This window comes from Ascaphus truei, chromosome 10 (assembly GCF_040206685.1).
Source record: "Ascaphus truei isolate aAscTru1 chromosome 10, aAscTru1.hap1, whole genome shotgun sequence".
NCBI classification, from domain to species: domain Eukaryota; kingdom Metazoa; phylum Chordata; class Amphibia; order Anura; family Ascaphidae; genus Ascaphus; species Ascaphus truei.
Genome location: NC_134492.1, coordinates 36,884,271 through 36,910,115, shown reverse-complemented (window position 1 = coordinate 36,910,115; position 25,845 = coordinate 36,884,271). Strand labels below are relative to the sequence as shown.

Below are 25,845 nucleotides of genomic sequence, written 5' to 3'. Positions count from 1 at the left end.
CCCTGCCCCGAGGAGCTTACAATCTAATTGGTAGGTAGGAGAACGTACAGAGACAGTAGGAGGAAGTTCTGGTAAGTGCGTCTGCAGGGGGCCAAGCTTTATGTATCATGTGTTCAGAATATCCACAGTGTTATTCATATGCTTCTTTAAGCAAGTGTGTCTTAAGGTGGGTCTTAAAGGTGGATAGAGAGGGTGCTAGTCGGGTACTGAGGGGAAGGGCATTCCAGAGGTGTGGGGCAGTCAGTGAAAAAGGTTTAAGGCGGGAGAGGGCTTTAGATACAAAGGGGGTAGAAAGAAGACATCCTTGAGAAGAACGCAAGAGTCTGGATGGTGCATAACGAGAAATTAGGGCTGAGATGTAAGGAGGGGCAGAAGAGTGTAAAGCTTTAAAAGTGAGGAGAAGAATGGAGTGCGAGATGCGGGATTTGATCGGAAGCCAGGAGAGGGATTTCAGCAGGGGAGACGCCAAGACAGATTTAAAAAAGAGTAGAGTGATTCTGGCAGCAGCGTTTAGGATAGGTTGTAGGGGAGACAGGTGAGAGGCAGGAAGGCCGGACAGCAGGAGGTTACAGTAATTAAGACGGGAGAGAATGAGGGCCTGAGTCAGAGTTTTAGCAGTCGAGCAACAGAGGAAAGGGCGGATCTTTGTTATATTGCGGAGGAAAAAAGCGTCAGGTTTTAGAAATGTTTTGAATGTGAGAGAGGAGTCGAGTGTGACCGCTAGGCAGTGTGCTTGGGCTACTGGGTGAATGATCGTAGTTCCAACAGTAATGTGGAAGGAGGTAGTAGGGCCAGGTTTGGGAGGAAGTATGAGGAGCTCTGTTTTAGCCATGTTGAGTTTAAGACGGCGGAGGGCCATCCAGGATGATATAGCAGAGAGACATTCAGAAACTTTGGTTTGTACAGCAGGTGTAAGGTCGGGTGTTGAAAAGTATATTTGTGTGTCGTCAGCATAGAGGTGATAATTAAACCCAAAAGATGTTATTAGGTCACCTAGAGAGATTGTGTACAGAGAAAAGAGAAGCGGTCCCAGGACAGAGCCCTGGGGTACCCCCACAGAGAGATCAATAGAGGAGGAGGAGGTGTTAGCAGAAGAGACACTGAAAGTACGATGGGAGAGGTAGGATGAGATCCAGGATAGAGCTTTGTTCCGAATACCAAGAGTATGGAGAATGTGAAGGAAAAGAGTGTGGTCCACGGTGTCAAATGCTGCAGAAAGGTCACGTAATATGAGCAGAGTGTAATGACCTCTGTCTTTGGCAGCATGGAGGTTGTCAGTTATTTTAGTGAGGGCTGTTTCCGTGGAGTGAGCAGTGCGAAAGCCAGATTGTAGAGGGTCTAGGAGAGAACAGGTGTTGAGAAAATGGAGCAAGCGAGAGAATACAAGACGTTCAAGGAGTTTAGAGGCAAAAGGCAGGAGGGAGACAGGTCGATAGTTAGAAAGACAGGTAGGGTCAAGCTTTCTGTTTTTGAGTAATGGTATGACTGTTGCATGTTTGAAGGAGGATGGAAAGGTTCCAGAGCAGAGGGAGGAGTTAAAAATGTGTGTGAGCGTAGGGATTATAGTAGGAGCAAGAGGTTTTATGAGATGGGAGGGAATGGGGTCAAGAGGGCAAGTATTAGAGGGAGAAGAGGCAATAAACAGCGACACATCCTCCTCTGAGACAGTGGAAAAAGAGTCAAGGAAGGCAGGAGGAGAGTTAATATAGTGATATTCAATATTGCTATCCAATGTTCTGCTTTTTGTTTAAATTTATTTTTTGAATAACGTGTGAAAATTAGCTGCTGGTCTTTAAAAGAAAAATAATAATAATTTTGGCACGTGGCTTCATTTAGATAATCAAAGCATTTTGACTGTAGGCAATTCATGGCTGTTCGCTGTTCTGTCCTCACGGTTCACGTGAAGGTAGTGACTACTTGCCATATCACTTATGTAGCCACAGAGAGAACATTCTATGACTATATATTGGAGCGAAGTAGAACAAGATTTATCCAAATGTATTGACACCTGCGGCAAGCTAAATGAGTAACCAGTATAATTGGTAATGATAATCTAGTACCATTGTTTTTATTTTTTTTGTCGTGTAAAGTTACCTTTAACTCCAGAAAGCAGTGTACTTAACCCACCTGTTTTTTTTGTTTGTTTGTTTGTTTGTTCTTTTAGCTTCATCCATAAAATGAACACAGCAGAGTTTAAAAGTGCAACCTTCCCCAATGCTGGACCACGGCACCTTCTAGATGACAGTGTAATGGAGCCCCATACACCATCACGAGGGCAGGCAGAAAGTTCCACCCTTTCCAGTGGGATATCCATAGGTGAGCGTAAGTATAAGGAATCGATGGATAATCTGAGTTGTATATCAAAAGATATGACTGTCGTGATTATTTTTGTATCATACATACACCCACCCACATACCCACCCAGGCAGGGTTTTATCCCGTACTTGTTAATTTTGAGACTGCTTGTTAACGGTATATGTTGGGTTTTTTTGGTCACATTTTAAACAATGTTTTTGTGGCAGGTGAATTGTATAATAATGTCATGGGTCCAACTCATCCTCAAACTTCTGTGTGTCAATATTTCCTCTCACAAATTGGCAAACTGGTGCAAAAAACTGGTGGAAAATAGCTGCACATAAGTTTCATAAATACACAAACACATTGAAATGCCTTCGTATCAATTTACCTGTAAATATGACTTTCTTTTGCAGATGAATGCGTAGCTCCCCTGGTCAGTATTTTCCATATACTACTAGATTATATTCTTATCTCTAAATGGGTGTCTGTTATCCACCTGTGAATTGGTCATTACAATGTTCTAGCTATACGCTCTCTCACATTTGGAAGTTAACCAATTGGACCATAGGGTGTTACAAAAGCAAAGATGACTGCACAAATGCCTCTGCAGTGTAATGGTCATGTGCTAGTACAAGGATTTTAGCTTAAATACAAAGTATTGCAATCTCATGAGAAACAGGCACATGCGTAGCTGAAAAGCAATGACCTGGCAATGTATAACAGAAGTAAATCACAAATACGAACTTTGATTCTCTCTAGTACTGGGGAATTTACCCCACTTGTCTTCATTGGGGGGTAACATCTCTTCTGATGGAGCCCAAGTACTTGAATTCATTTAAGAATAACATTTTCTTTTTTAACTTGTCGAGGATTCTTTTACGGTTGAAATCCCCTTCTCCCCCCTAAAGATGTGCCGTTCCCCAGATCATGAAGTGATTGGTAATACAAAATGCCCATTTGTTTCTACCAGTGGTTCGTAACGGAGTGTTGATGGGAGCAGTCATCTCTTGTAGCATATGGGTTAAGTTGTCAAGGGGCTCTGTTAAATAATAATAAAAAAAACATTCCAGTATTTGTTCTGTTAATGAAAGAATGTATATACTGGCAGCAATAATGCTGTACTCAAAAGCCTATGTAGATAGTAAGTGTATAGGTATTTTTCCAAGTTGACATTGGATTTCGCCAACTGGTCCTCATACCCAAAGCATGCAAGCACTTCTAGCCTGGTAGTAGTGAATATTTCATCATAAAAAATAAAAAACCTGCGCCTAAAACAAATTCTGAAATATACTGTTGGAAAACCTGACCATATAATGGCACCTCAATTTGTTTTAGGCGCGTTTTTTTTTTTTTTGTTGATTCTGTATGTGATTTGTATTAATCTCATTGTTCCTGGCAGCCTTCCTATATTATAGGCACAATTGGTATAGATTAGAAGCGTTTATTTTACACTACACTATCTATAGCATTAGCGCTGAAGCACGTATATCTTTTTTTCACAGTGAATATTTCATCCCAAAGTCCTGCATTTAAACATATTTGTCATTTGAAGTTGTTGTATGATGCATACTAAAACAGATGCAGCTTGGGGCTGCTATTAGTCCAACAGATGGAGGTGGCATGAAAAGTCTAAGGCAGAACCAAAATCGGCATGTACAAAGGGACACTACTTGGGTATTTAAGTGTTATCGTTCTGTCAGCTGCTGGTTTAAGTAAAAACTTTAGAAAGGGGGAAACTATATCATACACAGTTCTGCGGAATATCATCCCACTGACAGACTTCTGTACAAGAGTAAAGTATAGACCTACTTGAGCAAAAGCCCAATCCCCCCTGCAACAAAGCCTTCCTAAACAGTTAATGTGGACTGATACCTTTCTGACATGAGGCCAAAGAAATTACAATGCAGAAGTACAGTATTGTCCCGAATATAGTGCGACCTCGCACATAATACGACCCCTACAGTTTTTAAGGTGTTCTACATGAAAAATAAAAGGTGTTAGACTGCGCATATAATACGCGTACAGTTTTCGGAAGGGCATTTTTAGGAAAAAAACATTTGCACTATATTCAGGCCAATACGGTAATTTAACTTGTACAGTTGGAGACTTGTTAAGACACTGGTAGATTATTTGATAAAGAACAACCTTAAAACTACAGTGTGGTGACTAAACGGTTTGGGACAAAATTAAAAATACTAGAGTAAAATACTTTGCCTCTTAGAGTTTGCTTAAGTAAGTGGTTAAAAGTTGCATTATCTACAACAAGATATGGTAGTTCTCATAGTTTTGTGCTGGTTCTATAGCACTGCTGTGTGAATCATGTGGAGGAAATCCCGATTCATGGCCTTCAAGTAGTGTGAAGGGTTAACATAAAAGAATCAGGCAGGATTCAGAGCGTTTTTCTACATGTCCTAGTAATACTCTTGGAATGCACGTCAAAACACATGAGCAGAGTTAGAGGAGGACATGTACACATAATTTATATCGCCATTAATCTGTTCCAGTTCCTCGAGTGAATAATACGTGCCCTGTTCTCCGTTTACCACTGCAACCTACAGTATCCTCGCTGCACCACTTTTTATAGAGATTCTCACTGCTGCTTTTTGTTTCCAGGAAGCAGCGACGGGTCAGAGCTTAGTGAAGATATGTCATGGCCAGCTTTTGAAAGGTAAGAGATTGGTTAACCCAATTTGCGTATCGCACAAAAGTCACTGGGGATATGACCTTCATCTGGGAGGCGGTTAGCACAGTCCAAGGCACTATTGTTTGACATCTGATAACTGTGCATAGTGGACACCTAAGAGACTATTGAAATACGAGAGGCTGATAATTGCCCTGTACAGTGTAGAATAGGCATGCATTGCATTTGTTTCTTTCCCACGCCATTATTTTTCAACAGCAGAGAAAACACAATTGTCATGTCAAAAATATCCCTAATCATATAATGTTATATCCAGACCAGTGTCACCACTTAGATCCTGGGATAAATTACAGAAAGATGCATTTTTGCAACGGTCTACAGACATTATGCATTCCCCTATTCTACCCTGCCCACCCCTCTTTGCCTTGGCCACGTGCATCTACAATTCCAAATGACATCAGTCTGTCTGGCATTTACCTCGATTCCTTTGGCTCCTGGTTGGGCAATATGGGAAGAATTAAAGTGAGATAAATGTCTTCTAGACTATGAAAGGAATGTCCCATTTATGATCACATAACACACAGTATTATTGCACTCAGATTGAATAAGACTATATTCTTGGTCCAGCACTGTGTTGCAGAAGAATACACTGCTTCTCCCTCTAACAGTATAGGTTAACTTGTATGTAATAAGTCACTTGAGGAAGGACCGTAAGGTTACATTCTACAATACAGTTCTGTTCTTTGCATTTCATCAAATTATTTGGTAAACGGCTACACGAGGGAAAATAGTCATCCACTACTTGAAACTAATAAGTTGTTCTGTGTAGTGAAACAATAGGGAATTCAATCATTTTTCAACACTGCAAAAAGGACAGGTGCGCAGGTGTGGCAATGAAATATTTCTGCTCCATTCCAACAACGTGAACATGTTTTTATAAGAAAAAGCCATTACCATCAAGGTGTCACCATATTACCATATTACCATATTACCACAGTCCTTAGAAGGGAATTGCTAGCCTATTGAAATCTCTCATTCCCTCATATTTCATGCTGATCAACTTTTCAAATATATCCTCATAGAAGTCTGGAGGTGAAATAGTAGAAGAAAACACTCCAGATTTGCAAGACCGTGGCTATATGGTGACTTGATAACTTGCTTTATCTGAGTTTATTTTTTATTTTTTTGACATCCCTTATCCTGAATATAAATATGGCAGACTAGATGAACCTAGTAGCCTTTAACTTATGTTAGTTGGAGAGCTACTACAGTATTAACTTGTCATATAGTATTTATATAGATATCATCTAAAATAAATAATGATTATATATGGTACAACAAGGGTCATTTTGTGGTTTAGGGAGGTTATAGGCACGTAGATCACATACACTGGGAATGTGCTTTCAGGACCAGTTCTGACTGCTTGTGCGGGACTGTATGTGTGTATGTAACACGTTAAATCTGTAATGGAATCCAACAGGAACAGGTTATACCATTCTCTGGGTCCGGTGACAAGAGGGGCATGGAATGGCTATCGAGGCCCAATGAAGGCCAGCAGGTATAAATACGCTGCTCTACTAGTTTGATTTTCATACTGGTGACGGGTGTGCCACGGATATTAATTTCTTATCTTGGTTGCTGGGCATATTCTTTCCAAGCTTATCTCCTGCTTGGGCGAACCTTTAGTTTGGGTGTCTGCTGATTCTTTACATGTCCCCTGCCTCTTTGAATCTGTAGTTTGCACAAGTTATACATATTTATGCCTTTTATACCAACACATTTAAGACCGTGTTTTGAAACTGTATGCATTCTTTAAATAGTAATTATTATAACCTAAGATGTGTTTATTGCCATAAAGGTGAAAAAGTAGATTCCAAGTATGGCTAGTCAAAGGCTTTATATTTTTCCCCTCCTCAAATAGGCAGAACAAAAATGGTATGTTATTTATTTATTTTACCGGCCTCCTGTATTATTCTCAAATAACCCAGCAATGCTTTTAAAAGCAAAGTCCATTCATGATCAACACTGATACTTTCTCTAATTACACCAATTATAATTGGTTAATTAGGTATGCACTGATGTATCAATGGACTGTGAAGCACTGCTGTGGCTCTAAGTGCTTAGAACATATAATTGAGGTAAATATTAATTTTACACTTTAGCAAATGTAGTTATGTAAAAGAGCTACAATAAAACGAAAGTGAAGTCCAAGGAAAAGCCAGCTATGGCTATTTGCAGCTTCCCTCGCACACAGCTGTGCCAAACTAATTTTGTTACATAAAGCGTACAACAGTGCCCTACACTGGAAGACCTCCCATGTATCGATGGAACAGATGCCTTGCTTGCGTATGCATTAATTGAAATGCAAATTCAATATTCTGCTTCTTTCTTTTAGTCAAAACACCAGGTTTACATTACGGTAAATTATTGCAGTGTTTCCTTTCTCGAGCTGCTTGAGTATGCTATTTTTTTTTTTTAAAGCTTAGTTGGCACCAGATGTGAAATGAAAATGGGGCTGTTATTGAGGCCCAGCTTGCGTATCTCCAGCTTCTGAATCATTATCATTATTAGGAGGCCCCAGCAAACACGCTTCCTGTGTGGACTCCCTTTTTGTTGATGTTAGATGTTAGATGCCACAGAGGTTGTTGCATAGGCACCGTTTTATCATAAACGGGGGAGCGGGGTTGTTTGCTTTCCTCTGGATTAAAATACTGTAAATACAAATATGTGTCGTCTAAATTTAACATAGGTTCTTTAACATAGGTCCTTATCTACTTTGTAACTATGTAAACGTAGTCTCACCCAGTTTTTATTTCTTACCCTTGATATATTTGAGTGGAGATGGATGTTGCTCCTAAGCTGTATAGCTGACCCTTTTGACTGCAGTGCACATGGAAGCAGCGGTAGCAGGTTCAACGGATTTAGAAATGATCTGCCAAAATTGTCTGGGGTTCCATATTTCATTCAGCCACAGTGCTGGATTACCAGCTATATTTAAGTCATGGTGCATCAACTTCAGACCTTGGGTGTGTGATGTACCCCATCCTAAGCAACATTTCCTCTTGGCCGTTTTTAAGCAAAATTAATAATACAGCCTTTCCTTACCTTTTTATGGCAATGCAATTATCAAAGCTGCCGATCGATCTGTTCTCCCGTGATCGATTTGGCAAAGATCCTGCTTCCCAGGGCACGCTATATGGCTGCCTACATTTAGAATCATTACAACAGGCATAAAGAGAGTTGGGTAACTGCAGTAACTATTATCTAATACAACACAACTCATTTATTTAAAAAACACACACACAGGATTTTCAATGAAATGTTGCTTTAACTACATGCTGGTTGTCTTGGTAGAGTTATTCTCTGCAAAGAATATTAGTCTGCATTAACCCATTATTGCTGCTGTCCTATGTAGAAGAGACTTTTGTGTTCTAGTAAGCAACCTTCAAGAGTTTTGTAAGAGTATACCATCAATATTGGTGTACAATCATATCTATTTCAACTATTTGTGTTATAATAGTTGACTTGCCAGTTAAAGTTGTTAGTACTACTTTGTTAACAAGGTTGTTATATCTCCTCTTCAAGGTCAAAGCTCATAGTTTCATAGCTAAGTCCTTTGTTTGGGGTTATTTGACAAACTTTGGTCTAATATGCGTTCCTGTTTGGACACCGTACTTTCGGTGCAAGTCTGATGGTCATGTAATACTTACCTGAACTGTGAGTGGGAAAACTGCTCATAATACCACTTAAAATACACTGTGACGTCGGTGTTCATTTGTCATATGGAAGAAAGCGGTTCCTGATGGTTTATATTGCTATGGAATTCTCTCTGCGACTGGTGTAGCCTTTAATCTTATTCTAATAGCGCCCTTTTGAAAGACACTGTAATCGCAGGAAACCTGCAATAGAGTTGAGCTGGTAGTGGGCACATGTTGACCAAAACAAACCAATTCTAATCACTCACTTTGCATTTCTCATCTGGTTTAATGGTAACCCTTTTATGTTGTGAAGTGTCTGGTAGGCTTCCTCCCCTGCTGTCACATATGTACAGTAGTTTTGTATCCCTAAGTTCATTTAATTGAAAATCAGATCAATAAAGACCAAAGAATACTGCTTCAAAAGGTTCCAAAATTGGTATTTTTACCTTTTTAGTGATAATTCTTAATCCAGTAGAGCTCTTTCGGTGGCAAGTTAGCAGTAACAAGCTGCCACATCTTTCCCCAACACACGCTTTCATTCTTTGAATCAGATGCTTCTTGATTTGTGTTTTAAGTATTGACTTATGTATAATATATAGAGTGAGAGAATAATCCGCCCAATAGAAAAGCATGTGTTCCATGAAGGAAGAACCTAGCGGGCTGCTGGCGTTTGTGCAACAGGAAAAAGTACAGTTGCTAGGTGTGAAAATTGCCAAGTATATGAGAGAAGAAATTATATCCATTGTAATAATGTGCATCTTCTGGCATGTGCCTCAGCCACAATTACTGCTGCTTCTTCATTTCATTTGTGATGAGACTTTAAGCCGCAATACCAGCCTTTAAAAAGAATCCCCTTTTGAGGGGTGGTATGGGAACATGAGGGGAGCTTGTTGAGCTTTCAATGCTCCCTTCCTTTTTAGGACACCACGTGCTCGACTTTCTATGCGCAGGCTCAGAATGGCATCTTTAACTCTGAGCTGCGTTCAGCTGCGCAGTTTCAGGCAAGTTTACTTGATAAAACTTATCAAGTCCATATGTAAACCCTTTTAACTCTGATCCTGACTACGCCTCACATGGTGTGTGTTCCGTTTTTGTTTTTGATAACATAGACTAAAATAATGTTTTAACTGGTATTGTGGCTTTAACATGATCTTTGGTGGGCTTTTGTTTGGGTTTTCGCTTTGGCTTCTGTTCTACGAGAGTGAGAGCCGTTTCAGTACTGGTTCCCATGATATTATCTAAATTGGGGGAAGGATTCTAGTCTCCACAAAGCCACACTAACGGACAATAAAGCAAAGAAAAGTATTTGTTCTCCACAACAGGAGAGATGACATTTCTGGTTATGTCCACTTAGTAAAAATAACAGCTGGGTATGGTCTTCTCTAGTCCTCAACATGGCCCTATATCATTTGAGCAAGAAGAAGATGCACAGCATCTAATGTTTGCTAGATAGTACAGTAAATACTTGTATCTGCACAGGCGTGCTAGCTGGTCCCCAGATGAATATGCTGTCAAATGACGTAAAGGAGTAGAGATAAAAAATATATAAAAAGTAATGATCTCACAGCAGAGAGATTAGGTGCATTGCTTGGCTTTTCAACAGCAAAGAGTTAATGCTGGGATAGCTACATTTGTACCAATGGTACAACTAAGATTAAATGGGGCATAACTGAGAGGTGCTTTACACTCCAAACTAAATGTAGCCTGCTACGATGATGTCATGTGACCCATTGCCCTGTTTCTGATCTCACTGTAATCTGGCCTGTTTTGTGTGAGTGCCTTGACATAAATATGGCCTTTTTTTAAAGAATGTATTGGGAAATGGCCTCTGCTGAGGCTGCCTGCAACAGAAGCATCAAAGACACCTTTATTTGGTTTCTGTCCCAGGCAGATGCCTGACTTATTAACTCTATAATTCCCCTGTTTCTGCTAAAGACTACAAACACTAGGAAACTGACAGCTGTCTACTTTTCACCACTATTCTGGTGCCAGTAAGCGCAGGAAGCTGATGCTGTGTTGATGACAATGGCATGTGGTGTCTTTTTTTTTTTGTTCTCCTAGTTCTGCTGAGTCAACGGAGCTGGCTGTGCATTTGTATCCTGGAACGGTGACAATACAGGGTGTCCTGCGCAGGAAAACCTTACTAAAAGAAGGGAAAAAACCAACAGTAAGACTTGGACAGAATACCATTGGTACCACTGCCCAACTATCTGTAGATATCATGGTGTACAGTCCTAAACGCCTGCAGCAAATCTATGCATTCTTTGGCAGTGAGACAAGTTAGATAGTCTGAGACTGATAACCGCACAGTTCTCTGTCATTACATCTCAACTTTGACTCGCTGAACCATCTTTCTTTTTCTTTTTTTACCCCTTCTTTCCGCCTTTTACATGAAAACGCATGTTATAATTCAGTGAAGTACTGCACCACCTGCTGTCATTGTACTGAACTGCCACACAGCACTACCAAGCACACCGTGCCCATCGAGGATTTCCACAGCAACCTTGGAACCTGTAACGGATCTACAACCGTAGCAATTCTTAGCCGTAATAATCACAGCAACCCTCTTATTTGGTTTAGATGTTAAATTGTTAACAGAATCATTTTTATCTTGTGCATCAGTGGTAAAGTTGGCTCTAGGCAACCTCTTCTGTATTCCCAGAAAATCAACTTTTTATTGAGTTAATTAAAAAACAATAATATAATTGAAGAGGGTTGCTAGGCTCACCAAATAGAAAATTGTAGGTGAGGTGAGACTGACCCTGGTGGCCATATTGTTTCCAATTAAACATACACAATCTTAGCAAGCTCAACACAAACCCACACTGTTGTATATTTATGTGTCAATTGGAGTGCCACTGGGAAAGTGAACACGTATACTACGATAAACAGTCCCAATGCACATCCAATTAGTCATACTTGATGTGCATTGGGGAGTCTTTGTTTATTGGGCCATATTGTTTTCCCCCAAACATCAATTATTAATCAGGGAATCTTGGGAACCAAGGGTGTCCCCAGAGCTGAAAAATGTTGGGATCCAATTTTGGGGACCCCCCCATACAGATTGTGGATGAAAAACTATGAGCAGTATAGGTTGCTCTTTTTGTTTTTTCAGGATACAGCGAGCTTGCCCTTTTGTGCTAGTTTAGGATTTGGGAAATGCAGGAATTAGGAAAAATAAAGATGTACTTATGAGATCCATCAAATATTGCTTGCCTTGCTTCTCTACCCTCTTTTTTTCTTTGCATACTTATTCTACAAGGTCTGAAGCAGGGTACGCATCAAATGTAAGAATAGTCATTAACAAATGTGCTTCATTTGACATGACCACACACAGAAAACCAAAAATATTGCTGTTCATTAGAAACGCCTTTTCCTGTGCTTTGATGCATAGACTTCGTTGAGTCTGTTTTAAAGTCAGTGACTTCTGTTGACTATACCAGATTGAACAAGCCCATTGTGTCCCGTGTGTCTGCCTGTAGGTTGCGTCCTGGACAAAATTCTGGGCAGCACTGTGTGGCACGCAGCTGATTTACTATGCAGCGAAATCCCTGAAAGCTACTGAGAGGAAACATGTAAGTACCGCTGGACTTGTCGTAGTGATCGTCTGCGTGCAAAGTCTTGTATAGGATGCATTAGTCCCCATCATTTGTTTTAAATGTACCTTTTTGCACTGTTTAATATTACATAAAGTTTGTTTGCGGTGTCTTACATTTAGTATCTCAATATTCTATTTTCCATATTGACAAATCCACGGTGTTTATCCTGTGGTATTGAAAATAAATGTATATGTTAGTATCTGTCCTCTTAGGCTGAAAAATATTGTCTGTGACTGCCTCCCGTATTTGAAAGTAAAATAATAATGGTCAAAATAGTGGCCTGAGGCAAAATAAGTTACAGCGAGTAACAAAAGGGGCAAAACCCCTCCACCTTACAGCCGAAGGGCATCCAAAGGCTGTGAGCCGTTTGCTGCCGTCTGGTGATGTTAGTGATGTTAAAGCAGCTCTATTTCAATCTAAAACTCACAAGCCTTTTATCCCCTGTACCCACTTTTCCAACTCTGTCCGTGATTTGACTGTATAATCCCAGTTCTTTAATGTAACCATGTATTTTTTTTTTATAAATATAACTCTGTGCCCAGGACATACTTGGAAACGAGAGGTAACTCTCAAAGTATTACTTCCTGGTTAAACATTTTTATAAAAAATAAATAAATAAAATAAAAATACCACGTTTGAGCACATTCACATGTCTCTGACAGGTCTGCAACCCTGCCATTCCCCATTATCTCTTAAATACAGCGCTTCCACTGCAGCCAGGGATTCTGGGTAATGACATGCAAGTGAGCACTGTCACCTTTTGCTTATTGTCCATTTTAATGTCTACCCCTACGAGCTAATCTTATTGACAACAATATCCAAATGTTCAAATATTAGTGCATAGAAAACATAATTAACATTATAGCGGGATACAAAAATGTTTTTAGATAAAGTTTTGCAGTAGCAAGTGTATATTTGAGATACTTGCTGCTGCATACCTGTTGTCCATTAATGGCTTCAGCTGTCAGACAGGGCTATATTCTAACCGGAGCCACACTTTATCCTACAATAAGCAGCCACCTTACCTTCTTGTTTAACAATGTTCTTCATTCCCTCTGGACTGTAAGCTCTCGCGAGCAGGGCCCTCATTACCTCTTTGCATCTGTTTGTGCATGTTTATCCTCATCTGTATGTAAGTGTTTTTGTAACTCTGTACCACATTGTACCGCGCTGCTGAATATGTTGGCACTTCACAAATCAATGATATTTATATATTTAATATGATACAGTATATATTTATATTCCTTTGCTGGACACAATGAGGCTGGGATATGCCACCAAAGATCAGGATTGGTCATACCATTGATTTATATGTCCCTTATTTAGGAGCTTTATTACACTTTCATTATCTGTGATTACTACTTTGCCCTTTCTGATACCATTATTATGTCACCAGGGGACATTAGAGAGCAATTATAGCACACGCAGTATTACTTCATGTCTTATATGATCTCCGGATTATTATATGAATATTTAATTATCATTTGTGTTTACTACTGTGCCCCATCAGGTGTCACCATCCTGGTACCAGGGACATTTGATATCAATTATAGCACACTACATTTTCGCATGTCCTATATGATCTCCGAATGATTACTGTTTTCTGGACGGAGTATGGTTTATCTGAGCCATATATTAACCCTGTCCTTAGGACTCTAGTGCTGCCTTTGATCTATCTCGGTTCTGGTACCCGATTTCTCCACTCTAAAGATTAGTGCCCGTTTTAGAGGCGGGCTTTAGATTAGGTAGGTATCAACCTGCTCCTTCCGCTTCTGTTTTAGTTTAAGTGTTGGGTTGTGACTGTTTACTAGTGTTTTAGTAGCATATTTTATATTTATTAGAGGTAATACTCATGTTTTGTTTCCTCTAGTGTTGGTGCTAATTATCTACAGTTTACTTATCTAGTGGTTCACTAGCCTGTTTTGACTTTCAGACGCAGGCATTATTTAGGGAGTAAGATTTTACTCAATCCCTTTATGGTTCTTCATGTATTCTCTTCCCACTACCTTCACTAGTTCTATTTGATCCCATCTTGTGCCGCCTTCACTGCCCCCTTGAGTCTGTACGGCGTACCACTACACTTCATTACTTGGCACTTGCATCATTGTTGTTTGTGATAGTTTTTAGGCATTATATGTAATTCTTGGACCTTGTCAGGTTCACTTAACACACATTTTTCACCTTGGTGCGAGGTCATTTTGCACTATTTAGCTATATCCTAGTTTCCTCCAAGGGGGGCACGCCTGTCGCCTTACTGTGTGAATTTACATTATTTCCATGTCCTTCCAGATGGACTTGGACAAGAGGTTCCACCTCAGTCTCTCGATCTACCTTTCAAGTTCCATGTATTGTGTTGGATATCATCCTCCATGTGATCAGTGTCATCTTTCGTCATTTTTGAGTGATTGTGAGTGTTCTGAAATAAGGGGCTTTTATGATTCTCTTGGATCTTTTGTACCTGTGCTTTAGAGTTTACAAGGAAAAGTGGTTTTTGCTTGAGGCACATGGAGATATAGTGACTTGTTGAAGTATTTGAACGGAGTTCGCGAGGCTTAAGTCAAGTTACAATCGTACTATTCCTTTTTCTTGGGAAATGGAGATACAGAGATCCATAACAATCGTTTTTTTACAACATCCCACTGTTTTGTCTTATGATTGCGAAGGGCAGAGTACGCCATCTGCACAGATTAAACATTAAAGTAATATTCACAGGTCATGACTTCAGTTTGCCAAGCCGTTGCTAGTGGAGGAAAATGATGATGCTATATCTGAGAGAATTTATTTTATCTGGCTATCCATAGTGATCCATTCAAGAACTAGATTAAATCAGTGAATTACCAGTTTCATTTTGAACAACGAGCTCAATTGTTTTAAGTATTTCGAGCACCAGTCTGAATTTGTGGAGCCCTCTGTGTTCTGCTCTGACTGCTGTTTCATTCCTAGGAATATTTATCTGCTGACGCCAGAAATAGAAAAATAGTACATTTGTTTATACTGTATATTGAATAACCACTGAATAAGATGTTAGCCATTCATTTGTTAATCTCATACCTTCTAGGGTTCCACGTTTAAAATGGGTTTGCAGCAAAAAGTGAGCTGTGTGCTGTTTTGCATGTAATTTTCAGAATCCTTAGCTGCAGTGGAAGCACTGTATGCTAAAAGATAATGGTGAAAAGCAGGGTTGCAGACCTGTTTGAGACATGAATGTGCTCCTAGGTGGTATTTTTATATGCTGTACAGTGGAGGTTTTTTGTCCCTATTTTTTACCCACCATAACTTATTTAATGTGTGGTTCATTGCTTCTAAAACAGAGACCCTAACAATAATTACAGGGAATTTATATGGTACCAATCTGCAATGTATTTCCCACTGTACTGATTTCTAAATCCGTAATCGGATCTTGAATTGCTCTGAGCCTACGGTTCATCCGAGGCTCGTGTTTGAAGTCTTTGTAGGAATCAAAAATGATTTTGCTTTGAAAAATGATCTCTGTGACCCAAAAGAATACTCGTAATGTTTTAGTTACTTTCTAATAGACGCCTTTTCCATCACGTTCGCGTTCCTCCGCCCGAAACTGAGAAGCATGGCAGATGCTAGATTACATTGTGTCCAGAGTGCTATTTCGGTGACCTCATCATAACCACCCAAGCAAAATATCAACAGACATTTTTGTTTTAAATAATGGAGACTGAATTCTGCATAAAACTTTAAATGGAACAATTTGGTGTTGTTCTCCAGAAAGTCCAGAGGGAGCACGAACAGGGATGACCCCAGAAGAGAGAAAATATAATAGTGCACAAATGTATATATAAAAGGTGACACTGCAAAATCTTGGCTCTTATACTGCACCGACACACTTTATTCGAGCAAATACCCAGTATGTACCTGGCAGATACCTGGAATGCGCCGCTCCTCACCTCTGACAAGCCCCGTTGCGTTTGCCTTTCCAGCCTGGGTTCATGCCTGGCCGACGGGCGGCTGATCTGTTAAATGATAATGATTAGGATTTAATAGGCTGCAATGCTTCGCGTGTCTACCAGATGGCATAAATTCATGAATTGTAATGCAGTATATATATATATACTTTGCAGTGTTGCAGCCAGCGGGAATAAAATGCTTCAATCCCTGCCTGGAAAATAACCCAATGCACTCGGGCAGAAAACAGTCACAAACCTCAATACACCCGGGTATACCCGAATTCGTGGGACTAGCCGAGCTCAAATAAAGTGTGTCGCCAGTGTACATGTCCTTCTCATAATGTAAAAGTTTCAATAAAGCATATCCCAAATCAGTGGCAATGAAATATTTTCTTGTGTAGATGTTTTCTTTGTGGGAGTGTACCTCAGGGTAAATAGATAAAGGAGATCATGGTGCAGATCAAAAAAAAGTTTATAAAATGAAAACGTGTATTCAGTGTACTCACGTTTAGTACATTAAAAAGCACATATAGTAAAAAGAGGGCTGGTGGCTCCGCTGGTGTCACGCCTTTAGGTTTGTGCTGTCGGACCGGTGCCGTCGGATCAGCGTTGTTTGTTGCGTCCTCGCTGCCGGTTCCACCTCTGTTATCCGAGTGTTGTCCGTCTTAAAGTTAATCATAGACTTTCTCACTTGATGTTTTGTCGCATAATTCATTGCACTAAAAGATGACAGGAAGACACCCTGAAAATTGCCAAGAAGACATGCTACTCTTGCTGCCTTTTCTACAACTCTGGGTGCACCTGTGCTGGTAGATAAATGACAATTGTTACCTGTAGTTTCACCTCGGGACGTACCAATGGGAAGAAGCATGTTTTAGTGACCTCCTTAGAGACCTCTCGATATATTTTCTTGTAATCAAAGTTTAGGATTCCTATCCCCCTTCTTATCTAGTGCCCTTAATATTGACAAGAGGATGAGTGCATGAAGGTGCCCTCTGGGCTGCATCTGCCATTGTCCCTTGTCTGCCTCGTAAGGACAAACACGATGACGTAGCTTGCAAGCTTTTGTAAGGCGACAGCCCCAGTGTCAGCTGCTGCACGCGCACCTTGCGGCCTGGCGGCCCGTGCATGTGTGTAGGCCGTGATCTGTGGTCTGAGCTTCAGCTGCAGGGGGAGAGACAAGAGCGCGATGGGGGAGGAGGCACGGCGGGGGCACAGCCATGACGTCACGGGGCTGGTTCGCCCTCATTGGCTGTACCGCTGCCTTGACGTGGCCAGCGCACTGTCGCCACTAGCAAAGACAAAATTCTCGTCTTTGCAAAAACATGGTCGCGCATTGTGCCGAGATGCTCGGGCAGCCCCATAGAGGGCTGTACCTTCTGTGCGCCCTGTTATGATGGCTTCCTTGAATCAAACTCTTCTCACTGTTTACACAACAATATCTTGCAATACAAACTCCATCACTGTTCTAACCAGTCCTGCCCTAAATCCCTACTTGACTGAGGAAACTAAATCACATTTTCTTATACGATGCTTTGTATGATCTGAAATTTGGTGTCAGGTACCGTTTAGCTTTTAAAGTAGCTCAAGCCCGAAGCATACACAGTCATTATCTCCTGTCCCTGTCTGAACATGCATATAAATGTGCATGTGAACCATCATTTTCCTTTGGTAAATAAGAACTTAACACTGTATAAGTTTCTTTTTATAGAAAAGCTTTAATATTACGACCGAGTCTGCAATCTTTCTCTCCCAATTTCAGCTGAGAATGTGGCCCAGTAGGGAATGTTGGCTCTGTTAGGTTATAATCAAATCATTGCTTCCTCTGTGGGAGATGAGATCTATTTTTTTTTTCTAGTCTGTTGGTAATTAAAAAAAAAAATTTGGAAATCTTCTCTGCTTCAGAGAAAAGCATGTAATGAGTGGAAATGTTTAAATGGTTGATTAAAGCAAATACACTGCCCAATCAACTTAAGAGCTATGAATGATTCAGACAGATTGTATTCTTAAGGTTTGAAAGCTGTTAGAAGCCTATTTTCCATGTATCCTTTTATCTTGTCCTTCAACATAGGCTACTTGTTAATTTTACACTTTCCAACTCTACTATTTATTTGTTTGATAATATATGCAGACTTTAAACATAATGAATACTTATCCGTTGAAGATTAATTAATTTTCAGCTATGGCTCAGATGAACGATTTGACCAAGTTCCTGTCCTACACAGCTCACATCTTAGTCACCAAAGTAAAGGACTCTCTTGCACCCAAATATCTCCCTTTCCCTTCAGCCCATGCTTTTTTCTGTGGTCAGAGCTACAAGCTACTTTCAATTACTGTGACTATTCCACTGCATCACGAGCTGTTGAAATTTGAGAATAGCATGTCTGCATTGTTTGCTTTTTGTTATGAGGTGAGGCCCAAGTCATGTGCATGGAAATAGACAAGTAAATGGGCCATCCTTTTTTCTGTCTCATCCAGTGTCTTGTAATTTGAAACACAAGTTTTCAATGTTTGGCGCATGTATGAATAAACTCGCTCAACTGGCACAGATAAGACGCCCTGATTTACTTTTAAACCATGATTTGATATACTTATGAGAGGAATATAAACTGGGATCTTAATGAATATTTGCAGGTCGTCTTGTATTTTATTTGTTTATTTGGAAAGACGCCCACAATATTTTTTTTTTATCCATGTAGTAGTTACCTTGGATCTGCTGTCATAAGCAATCTGTACCATGCTATTGTCAAATATTTTACCTCTTCACAAAAACAGTTGTCAGATGAAACTGATACTTACTTTGTCATTGTGTAGCTAGATCTGATAATGCTTTATATCTCTTATAAACGTTTTATAGGTCATATTTTTTTTTTTTTTTTAGTAACCTGTCCTCTGACTAAAACGGGAAAACTGTATGCTTCACAAATATAATGCAAAGCTGCTATTTTGTCATGTTTCAGCAACATGTGTATTGTTTATGTATTGGTTTTAGTCATCACAGTATGTCAAGATGTGATGTATCGGCACCAAAAATAATTTGACATATACAAGATAATTATGCCCCCAAAACTAACTTACAATTGTAGAACAAAAAACACAAAGATTTCAAACATATTTTATGCAAAAAAATTTATAGCATTGTTAGTGACACAAACTCAAAACTCTGTGCTTGGATTGTGAAGCCTGACTTTCTACAGTCAATTCTGCCTGACTAAGCCTGTATCCTCAGTGAAGCAGAACAGCACAGATCAGTTGTCTGACTGCTGAGCAGAAAATACTTCTATCTCTGTAATTTTATTCCAAGGGTCATTCTCTTTGGGTACTATGCATTTTGGCTTGTCATAGTGTTCCAAATGGCATATGAAGCTATACAATAACTTCTTCACTGTAAGGATCCTTAGAGATGAACACAGAAGAAAATTATTAGTATTGGGTTTGATGCCATGGAGATTCTGAGTTACTGATTCATAACAATTTATAACCAAAGCACAGAATAACTTAGTCACAGAGCATTACACACAAGGATGCTATATACGTACACCACACACCACACCACACCCACACACGCTGTAAATAATATATTTCTACAGTGTGCACAGTGCTGTAGTGCAGTAGCTACAGTATATAAACAAAAATGCATGTCTTAATAAATATGAAGAGTACAGCGCTAATAGCGCAACATATTTTCTGATGCATTTTGAGTATCGAAAAACCAAATCTGCCTTCATATGGCCCCTTGAATGTTTTTTAGATAATAGCCCTGTACAATGAGGCAATATGAGACCTTTTTGATGGTAAAAAAAGGCGCATTGTGAGAATACATAACTCTGCACTTACAGTGAAATAATACTGAGCGATAAAAGGAATATTATCCATTTGTTGTACGCTCTTAATGCTTTCCAGTTCAAATCCACATCTACGAAAAACGTGTCTGTCGTTGGCTGGATGGTGATGATGGCTGATGACCCAGAGCATCCTGATCTCTTTCTGCTAACGGACTCTGAGAAAGGTAAGGGAGGCCACACATTAAGTTAATAGTGGACACAAAAGAAACTGTGCATTCGGATGCTTGCAACACATAGACAAACAAGGTAAGGTGCTGCACAGCACAAAACATGATCAATACAAAAAGTAATAGTAAGAGCTTATCGGGTGCTCCAGAGAAGACGAGAGAGCCTCCCGTCACATATAGATGAATCTCCAGGCTCTGCAAGTTAAATATTTCATCCAAAAGAAAATATTTTTTTTTACATAAAGACCAATGTTTTGGCTTCATCGGGGTAATCATCCCCACCCCCTACACCCCCAACTTGCATTTGCAGAGATATTTTTTGTTTTTTTGCTGGTTATGACTAAAAAAAACACCAAATATGGCCACAACGGTTACTAATGGAAAGCTTTTTCTAGTGGCCACTAGAGCTATCCCTGATATTGTTACCTCAATTTGCCCAGTTAAACCCCTGTTTATGGTGAGATTTACCTTTTAAGATTGTGTAGCCAGGATTGCTGCTTTAAAACCTCATTATTGCTAGGACACTTAATGTGGAAAGGATCATATGAAACCTCTCTTAATTCAGATTTGAAGCGTCTCATTTTGATTTCCTGTGTATAATAGGAAAAACTGTTGCTAATTTTCTAGGAAATTCCTACAAGTTCCAGGCCGGTAACCGCATGAATGCCATGTTGTGGTTCAAACATCTTAGCACTGCCTGCCAAAGCAACAGACAACAGGTGAGGCGCTCTGTGTTTCAGCGGGCTGGACTAGAGCAACCTTTTCCTGAATTGTAGGATCTGGTGTCCAGTAGCCTTGCAGAGATGTACAACAAATTTACCAACCCAGAAAATTATTTACCAACCCATCTCAGAAGTGGGGAGACAGTGACACATGGGGGCAGGAGAGGGGGAGTCACATGGGTTGAGCGAGGAAAGAGGGGGAAGATGCATGTGTTGGGCGAGGGGAGGGCTGGAGACGCATGGGTTGAGTGAGGGCAGGGGGAGAAATGCATGACTGGGGCGGACACATGGGTGAGGCAGGGGGGCAGTAGGTAACAATCTCTACTTAATTACTCCATGAATGAAGTCTGCCTTCCCTGCTTGGTCTCGCTCTTCCTCCCACCTGTATTTAGAGTGTGGCGGCATCATGCCCCCGCTCCATGACGTCAAGTGGCCATGCCACATACCTCCCACACACAGCCCCCCTGCACATAGTGGGCACATACGGGTTGCAGAGATGACACATACCCGGCATAAATTGCCACTCGCCTCAAGCAAGCGGGTGAGTGGCTATCTGCATGGCTGGTCTATAGTGACTTTTAACCAGACGGCTTCCATGTAACAAACAAAGACTAATTGTGAACATCTTGAGGGCGTATTCTATATTTGTTAAAGTGACCGTTTTCGACTGAAATTCCCCATTGATTTTTAATGTCGAATATTGTCCAAAAAAGGCTTGATCGGCCGCTTCGTTTGATATAGAATAAGCCCCTTAATGTAACCGATGGCTTCCTTAGACCAATTTAATTGAAGTTAATTTTTACTAAAATACAGTGTTCGTCCGTTAAATGTTTCCTCTACATTTGCCCTCTCAGAAGGAGATGGAGTATTCCTTATCCATCCATAGAGAGGTCACACAAAACGGCTAACTTTTTTTTCTTGAAAAAATAGTTTTCAAAATATTGAACGTCTGTTTCTAGTAAAAACATTTCACCTCATTACAAATGGACAGGGTGCATTCTTGACGTGGTTTCTACTGTGTGGTTACTGTCCTGATAACAAAACTCTGAGCTGATATTTTCACATGGGATTAATGCAATTAATTAATGTTTTTCTGCTTTGCTTGGACAGGCCCCTGCTAACCTGATGACTTTTGAGTGACAGATCCCTCGCGTCAAGTGTTTTAGGATTGTGAGGGCAAACAAGACTCCTCACTCACCCTACTGTATGACAGACAGAGCTGCAGGGAGCTTGGAGCGTTGAGACATATGTTGGCGAGCCTCCACCTCCTTCTTTTCCGCAACAGCACCTTAGAGCAATGAACAAAACAGACCTTGCCTGTAGCACTGACCGCAAGAGGAAGGAGAAAATGAACTCTTCTCGTCACCACATCCGTTAATACCCCTGAGTGGAAAAACGAGCAGAAGTGCATATGTGGACCGGATCAGCCATGGACCTCATTTTGAGATTACCTATGTACAGATAATTTTTTTTTTTTTTTCACTGAACCAATCTGTGCAAACCACTGCCTTAAAAACAAACAAAGATGTGAGAGTTGAACAGTAACACCAAATAGTGTGTGTGCGAGTTACATGTGTGCACTCAGAGGCGTGTTACACAGCCCGTAGAGACTTTGTGTCGCGTTTGCTTTTAATTTAACTGTCAAACTCACTGTTTTGATTGATGTTTTTTGTTTGACCTTTTTGGTTATTTTTTGTAGTTAGGTTTTTTTGGGAAAATGGGGAAAAAAAACAAGATTGTAGGAAGGACGGCGGTGTTTAAAGTAGGGAAGAAGTTTAGTACTCAAGTACTTTGGGTAAGAGGAAGATTTATAAGGTGTTGGTGAAAAGCTATTGATTTAGCACCCACAACCTGGGTGAATCTGACAGTGTGGATAGTTTTACATTTTGTCAACATCCAGAAATAAAATACAATACAGGTGTCTTCTGCTAATGGATCTAATGATATATTGAAGGTACTTAACACTGTATATTTGGCAGTTAAGGTGCCCTGTTTGTGAGGAGCAAGTGACATTATATTCTTGTTAAAAAGGTGACCAACATCCCAACATACTTTTTTTGGGTATCTGTTTCACTGGGTCAAAGGTCTCTAGATATATTTTGTTGTTTGCTCTTAATGTTACGTGACATGTCTGTGTTAACCCATGTTGGATACACAACAGACCAACTCCCACACAACCAGCAGTATTATCAGAGTTTCTAATTTTTTTAATGTGTTTTAGTTCTCTTTACAATTTTGTTTTTAATATTCTTTTTCGGTTCTTTGTGTTCGTTTTTTATTATTATTATTATTATTATTATTAATATTATTAAGAAGTGTGGTGTATTAGCCTGTGGATATTCTTTTTGGACATTGCAAAAATGTTGCATGTCTGAAGACTTGTATAATTTGCCAGCACAATGAGGGGGAGTTTGCTTCATTCTCTATTCCAGCCTAGTCACACACCCTATAAATAGCCGTGTTCCATATGCACTAAACCACGGTGATCATCCCTTGTTCATCAAATAGTTGAAAGGATTTTTTTTTTAAAAAGAGAAAAAAGGCCCAGAGTTTCCTAGTTCAAAACCATTATAGATTTCAACACCCTTTCAAACCTGGACGGGCAAGCAAGCATTAAGCCGCATGGACCCCTTTAGTGCTTACATTTGTTTAAAAGGCAGTTATCACATCAGGTATAATTCAATTTAAAAAGAAAACATAAAGTGGTTTTCCATCTCTTAATTCCCCCCTGCCCATTACCCTTCCATGTGACTGTACAAAGTCCCAATTAGCTTATCGTTTACATTGGGGGGGGAAACAGTATTTAGAGCTTCAAATCCCTTTCTTACAAAAGGGGCTTTTAATGTTTCAAAGTAATATTTTTTTGTCATGGCAATGCATGAACTTAAACAATTGATGGGATTTACCATGCACTGTTTCTAACCCATGCACACGCCTCTTCCTTGTCCTTGTATACCTCTAGCATTCTGGGACACAACGCACATTTTTGATGCCAGGCTTTATCATTTGTTGCTACCTTAACTCACTGTGCAGCTTTCAGATTCACCTATATATGTTACCTGCAGAACACATTTCTCAGCTAAGTCAATGAAGCGAACACCACCTGGGCTGTGATTTTTGGTCTTCATATTTGTGCATCATCACACTTCATTTTGATTAATTAATTCACCCTTTACCCACTAGTCTTACATGCAGGAGCTGGCTTGCCATTTAGGCAGCCCCGCCCCCCCCCCCCCCCCCACCCTGTCAAATAGGCCACACATTTTCTATGTTGGGGGATGTTTCTGAGTAACCAATGTTCAGCAAGGTCTTCTTGACCTGTATTCTATACAAAGCACAACACTACTGTGGTCTGCCTATGATGCCCTTTCCCTTATCTATGTTTAATCACGCTTTAACGTGTGTGCCCGTAATACATCCGAGCGCTCGGTTTTTACTTTAAACGCCATTACATTGTAGTGGCCCAATCCCCAGGGAGCCTCAGGTGGCTAAGAAATTGTAGCGATCGCTCAGGGAAGGGCTGCTTCAAAGCACAATCTTGCTGTGCATGTTTGGTGGTGGGGGGGTGGGGGCCATTGTGGAGACATTGAGGGTTATTCTCTAAAGGATGCTGGTGCGATAGGGCACAAACTCTTATTGATATTAATGGGAGTTTCCATGCGTTGGTTCCCGATTGGCACTAATGCACATTAAAGCATTACTCCCTAAGTAGTCATGAGCAGGCTGTGACCATGCTAAAAGGCATTGAGCTTGCTCATGCTAGAATGATTGAAAGATACAAGGAGGAAACGGATATGGTTAATGCTAGCGTCTTAACCAGTCATTTGTAGGGGGAGGCATCAGCAACACATTGGATTGTTCTTTCTGTTTGTGGCAGCAGCAAAGCATACAAAGACTGAAAGTCCATTTCCAAGTCACTGAACGATGAGATGCTTACCCAATAGGTGACGGAGGCAAATGGACAACTGAGCGTAGTCAACATACTGCGCATGTTTCGGCTGCACATTGAGCATTGTTCTCATTTTGTGCCCTAATAACGTTTTTGGTTACGAGGGGGTTCTTTGCATAGAAGGGTTCAAATGTCCTTTGCCAAATGAGGAGAGAAGGGGACTGAGAATCCGTACTAGCTGTGCAAATTGAAAAATAAATAGCACATGGGTTGATATTGATATAAACCATGTCATTCTGTTTCTTTTAATGTCTCCCCTCCCTTTCTTTCACACGGGGTTAATCTGCATTATGACCTGTCTCAGTGAAGTGCGGCACCCCGGCTTTCGTGTTCGTTTTTATTTTTCAATACGTGTGTGTCAGCACTTTGAAGAATGTGTGTTTTGCATAAAGTACACTGTCCTCATGTCCTAATTTCCTACTGAGAATAAACTTCTTAAATTAAAAAGCTCCTCCATGTTTTCTTTCTCTGCAAATGTATGGGGCTAAAAAAGGGATATTGAACGTGAAAGACCTATGCCTTTTGGGAACCTGCCTGGTTATTTTGTTCTTGGTCAAACTTTCACTTTCTCGCTTGTTTTTCCTCTCACAGGCTTTAAAGGCAAGAAGAATGTGAATTTCCATACCTGGAGGCCCAAGATACGATTTCTGCTGACCAGTGCTTGTTTTCTTGTATCCACGCGAGGGAATGTTTTATTGCCCAACTCGAACAACAGCCTGGACAATCTGTTTTTGCAATTTTCTATACTAATGAGCTGTTACAGTGCAGGCCTAAAATCCTATAACTCATGTCATAGCCTGTACATTTCTCAGACAGGAAGAACAGCTGCACTCTGCAGGCGTCACTCCAGCATGTGACGTGCTGCTTATAGAAATATGGAGCATGACGCCTGCCCTGCACGTTGACCTGGAAAAGAGTTTATCTCCCCGCAGGGCGCAAAAATGAGCATGCATACCCCAAAAACACCTCAATTACTCTGCTGCGCCAGCACTAATTTAAGGGCTTGCAC

The 25,845-nt window shown here is 40.3% G+C and overlaps 1 protein-coding gene across 8 annotated transcripts in view; it reads left to right on the top strand.

The window, feature by feature from the left end:
- Positions 1-25,283, top strand: part of RALGPS2 (Ral GEF with PH domain and SH3 binding motif 2) — a 139,898-nt gene extending 114,615 nt beyond the window's left edge. For 3 of the 8 annotated variants that reach the window (XM_075616600.1, XM_075616599.1, XM_075616604.1), the window contains 9 exons: positions 2,165-2,322; positions 4,912-4,966; positions 6,420-6,497; positions 9,558-9,638; positions 10,699-10,804; positions 12,120-12,212; positions 20,057-20,162; positions 20,793-20,884; positions 21,998-25,283. In XM_075616600.1, coding sequence (XP_075472715.1) covers positions 2,165-2,322; positions 4,912-4,966; positions 6,420-6,497; positions 9,558-9,638; positions 10,699-10,804; positions 12,120-12,212; positions 20,057-20,162; positions 20,793-20,884; positions 21,998-22,027 — 799 coding nt within the window. In that variant the 3' untranslated portion in view covers positions 22,028-25,283. The remainder of the gene's footprint in view (positions 1-2,164; positions 2,323-4,911; positions 4,967-6,419; positions 6,498-9,557; positions 9,639-10,698; positions 10,805-12,119; positions 12,213-20,056; positions 20,163-20,792; positions 20,885-21,997) is intronic. The other 5 variants (XM_075616601.1, XM_075616602.1, XM_075616603.1 and 2 more) reach the window with 5 other exon arrangements.
- Positions 25,284-25,845: the final 562 nt, after the last annotated feature.